The sequence below is a fragment of the Silene latifolia genome, chromosome 5, assembly GCF_048544455.1.
Source record: "Silene latifolia isolate original U9 population chromosome 5, ASM4854445v1, whole genome shotgun sequence".
Classification (NCBI taxonomy): Eukaryota; Viridiplantae; Streptophyta; class Magnoliopsida; order Caryophyllales; family Caryophyllaceae; genus Silene; species Silene latifolia.
Window position 1 is genome coordinate 59,751,723 of NC_133530.1, and position 3,901 is coordinate 59,755,623.

The following is a 3,901-nucleotide window of genomic DNA, read 5'->3' on the forward strand; positions in this document are numbered from 1 at the left end:
AAACTTTATTATTATTTTAATATTGCGACAGAAATTCCGTCGCAGTCCTTCCCGCCATGTCAGAAAATTTGGCGGTCTGGGAAATTTTGCTGCGACGGAATTCCCGTCGCAGGTTCAGTGGTCCGTCGCAGGTTTAAATTTGCTACGGGTTAAGTGTCCGTCGCAATGTCTCCGTCGCATCGAAACCTTTTTTGTAGTGTTTGAGGCTAGCTTATTTCAAAATGAAACCAAAAACTCTCTATGGGTGGCCTTCGGTGTCGGATAGGCATCTTTCGTGGGAGCTGCTTAGGCTCTTAGGGAGGCAGTCGCAGATTCCATGGGTATGTATAGGAGACTTTAATGAGGTGCTTTTTTCGACAGAGATGAAAGGGGGTAGCAGACCGCAGAGGCAGATGAACAATTTTCGAGAAGTTGTCGATGAGTGTGGGTTATGAGATGTGCCATGGGAAGGATACAATTTTTCTTGGGATAATGGGCAAGTGGGAGAAGCGAATAGACAGTGTATGCTAGATAGGGCGCTTTGCACGGCTCCTTGGCTTGAGAAATTTGCATATGCGAGACTCTTTTATCTTGATAGAGAGTGGTCAGATCATGCGTCCATCAAGCTTTGCTTAAATAGGAGAAATGAATAACCAACGAGGATACGAAGCTTTAAATTTGAGCAGGTATGGGTGGGGGTTGAGGGTTGTCGGGAAGCTATTGAGAGAGGGGTCGAAAAAGGTAGTGGAAATTTGGTAAGAGTCCTGAATGAATGCAGTAAGGAATTGAGAGCATGGAAGAGTTTGAGTATCTCGGGCATTGGCAGGGATATAGGGAGGAAGACTAAGCTGCTTGCTCAGTTAAATGAGGGAAAGAGGACAGAGGAAAATGTTAGGAGACGGCATGCTCTAGTTGCGGATATAGCTGACTTGCGGAGGAAGGAAGAGCAATATTGGCGGCAACGTTCACGGGCTCTTTGGTTAAAAGATGGAGATCGTAACACGGCTTTTTTCCATAATAGGGCAGGGGAGCGTAAGAGGAAAAATGTCATTGGTAGGTTTATTGATGACAATGGGAATGAGCACACAGGGGAGAACAATGTGGAAAATATTGCTGTCAATTACTTCGAAAATCTCTTCACGACGTCAAACCCGTCCATTTTCGAAGTACTTGATACCGTAGACAGGCGGGTTACAAATGAAATGAATAGGCTCCTGACTTTGGACTATACCGAGGAAAAGGTAGTGACGGCCCTTAACCAAATGCACCCTTTGAAGGCTCCGGGACCGGATGGCATGAATGGCTTATTTTATCAAACCTACTGAGGCTCGGTAGGTTCGCTAGTGGTGGATACGGTTCTTGCTATTTTAAGGGGCAAAGTTTCACCGAGGGAAATTAATAAGACCCATATTGTTTTGATACCCAAGAAAAAAAAGCCCCGGACAAAGTAAGCGATTTTGGACCAATTAGTCTCTGCAAAGTGGTTTACAAGTTGGTTTCGAAGGTCCTGGCGAATAGATTGAAAATTTTCTTGGGAGATATAGTTTCCGAGAACCAGAGTGTATTTACTCCAGGTAGAGCTATTACGGACAATGTGCTTATCGCTTTTGAACTTTTCCATTTAATGAAAAATTCGAGACATGGTGACGGGTTCATGGCAATTAAGCTGGACATGGCAATAGTGTATGACAGGGTGGAATGGGGTTTTTTGGAGCGGGTTCTTTGTGTAATGGGGTTTGATCGACAATGGATAAGCCGGGTTATGGAGTGTGTGTCTTCGGTGTCCTTCTCTGTGCTCATCAATGGAAAACCATCTCGCAGCTTTCGACCGTCTAGAGGTTTGCGTCAAGGTGACCCTCTCTCACCTTATTTGTTTATCATGTGTGCGGAAGTTCTTTCTAGTCTAATGAGGAGAGCCGTGGAGACGAATTCGCTGCATGGTATCCGTATCTCGAGTAGTGCGCCATCTATTTCTCACCTGTTATTTGCAGATGATAGTCTTTTCTTTGCAAAAGCTAATTTGGAGGAAGCTAATGTTATTAATAATATCTTGAGACGATATGCAGAAGCTTCGAAGCAGCTAGTAAACTTGGATAAGACTACAGTCTCTTTTAGCAAAGGAGTGCCGATACAACGCAGGAGTAATTTAGCAACACGGTTGTGTATCACAGAGGTGGAGGAGCACTCTAGGTATTTGGGTTTACCCACGGTTGTGGGGCGATCCAAGAAGGGGCTGACGGATATTCTTCGTGATAAGCTCAGTAAACGGCTGAATTATTGGCGCGGGAAAACTTTGTCTAGGGCTGGTAAGGAAGTTCTTATAAAGGCAGTGGCCAATTCGCTTCCTACCTATTTGATGAGTATTTTTAAAATTCCCGTCAATTTTTGTGATGAGCTTCGATCGTTGATTTCTCTCTTTTGGTGGGACCATGAGGAAGGCAAAAGGGGCATTAGTTGGGTGGCGTGGAAGCGTTTATGTAGACCGAAGGGATTAGGGGGTATGGGGTTCCGTGACTTTCATATTTTTAATGTCGCGTTAATTGGGAAGCAAGTCTGGAGACTTATGACGGAACCTGATAATTTATGGGCCAGATTGATGCGTGCTCGATATTATCCAAATGGGGAGTTTTCGACGGCTGAGTTGGGGTACAATCCAAGTTATACTTGGCGTGGTATCCTTGAAGCACGGAAGGAAATTTGGAGCGGGTTAAGGAGGAGGATTGGAGATGGGCAAACTACACGAGTTTGGACGGATGCGTGGATACCAAACTCGCAGGCTGGCCGAGTTCTTTCCCCGTGTGTACCTGGACGTGAGAATATGTTGGTGGGGGACTTATTGGACGAGAATGGCTGGAAGAACGATCTTATGACTGAGCTGTTCCTTCCTTTAGAGCGTGACAGGATAAGGCAAATCCGTTTGGGGCTGCACAGACCGAGAGATGAGTGGTTTTGGTGTGACGAGAAGGATGGTGTCTACACGGTGAGGTCTGCTTATAGGCGCTTGGCTGGGGAAAAGGATGACTTGGAAATGGGAGGAGCTTCGAATTGGGAACGGGAGAAGTGGTTGTGAAATAGGCTCTGGAAAGTCCTGGTGTGGCCTCGCGTGAAGCTTTTCTTTTGGCAGCTGTGCAGCGAAGCCTTGGCAACAAGAGCGAATATCGCATCTCGAGTTCGAGGTGACATCTCTCCTTGTTCTTTCTGTAATTTTTATTGAGAAACTAGCATTTATTTATTTAAAGATTGTGTCTTCGCTAAACGGGTTTGGGAGGGGCTTGGGATAAGAGAGGAGGAGGATGACAACGGGGGGGGGGGATTCGGGACTGGATCGAGGCTAAATGGAGGGAGTTTGGGGGAAGGGAGCAGGCTTTGTTGATGGTGGGATGTTGGGCTATCTGGGAACACCGCAATAGGGTGGTTTTTGACGACATAACGGTGAGCCCAGAGATGGTGGTGAGAAGAGTGACAGATGTCATGGAAGAGATCGATCGAGGGGGGTTTGGGCAGCCGGTACAGCGAAATGCTAGTGGGAGAAGAGAGGTGTGTGAGAGGGCGGAGGGTTGGGTGGCTCCACCTGACGGTTTTGTGAAGGTAAATGTGGATGCGGGGGTCAAAGAGGGAGAAGGAGTCAGCCTTGGAGTGGTATGTCGAGATGCGAGTGGTCGAGTCCAGTGGGGTTTGTCTTGTGCGCAGGAACATTGCTGGGAGCCGCAAGTCGCTGAAGCTGTTGCTATTCTTGAAGGGGTGCGGGAAGCATTGGCAAGAGGTCACTCGATGGTTATCATTGAGAGTGATTGTTTACAAGTTATCGAGGCGCTCAAGAGGAAAGCCAAAGGACGAAGTATTCTGTCTCTAGTCATTGCCGACATTTTAGATTTTAGCAATTCGTTTATTTCCATTGTTTGGTCGTATACTAGTCGTTTGA

General features: G+C 46.6%; 1 protein-coding gene across 1 annotated transcript; it reads left to right on the plus strand.

Moving 5' to 3' along the window:
- The first annotated feature begins 221 nt into the window (after positions 1-221).
- Positions 222-3,049, plus strand: LOC141655419 (uncharacterized). The gene is made up of 3 exons (XM_074462500.1): positions 222-320; positions 666-1,220; positions 1,484-3,049. Exons 1-3 carry the CDS (start codon positions 222-224, stop codon positions 3,047-3,049), a joined length of 2,220 nt encoding a protein of 739 aa, XP_074318601.1.
- Positions 3,050-3,901: the final 852 nt, after the last annotated feature.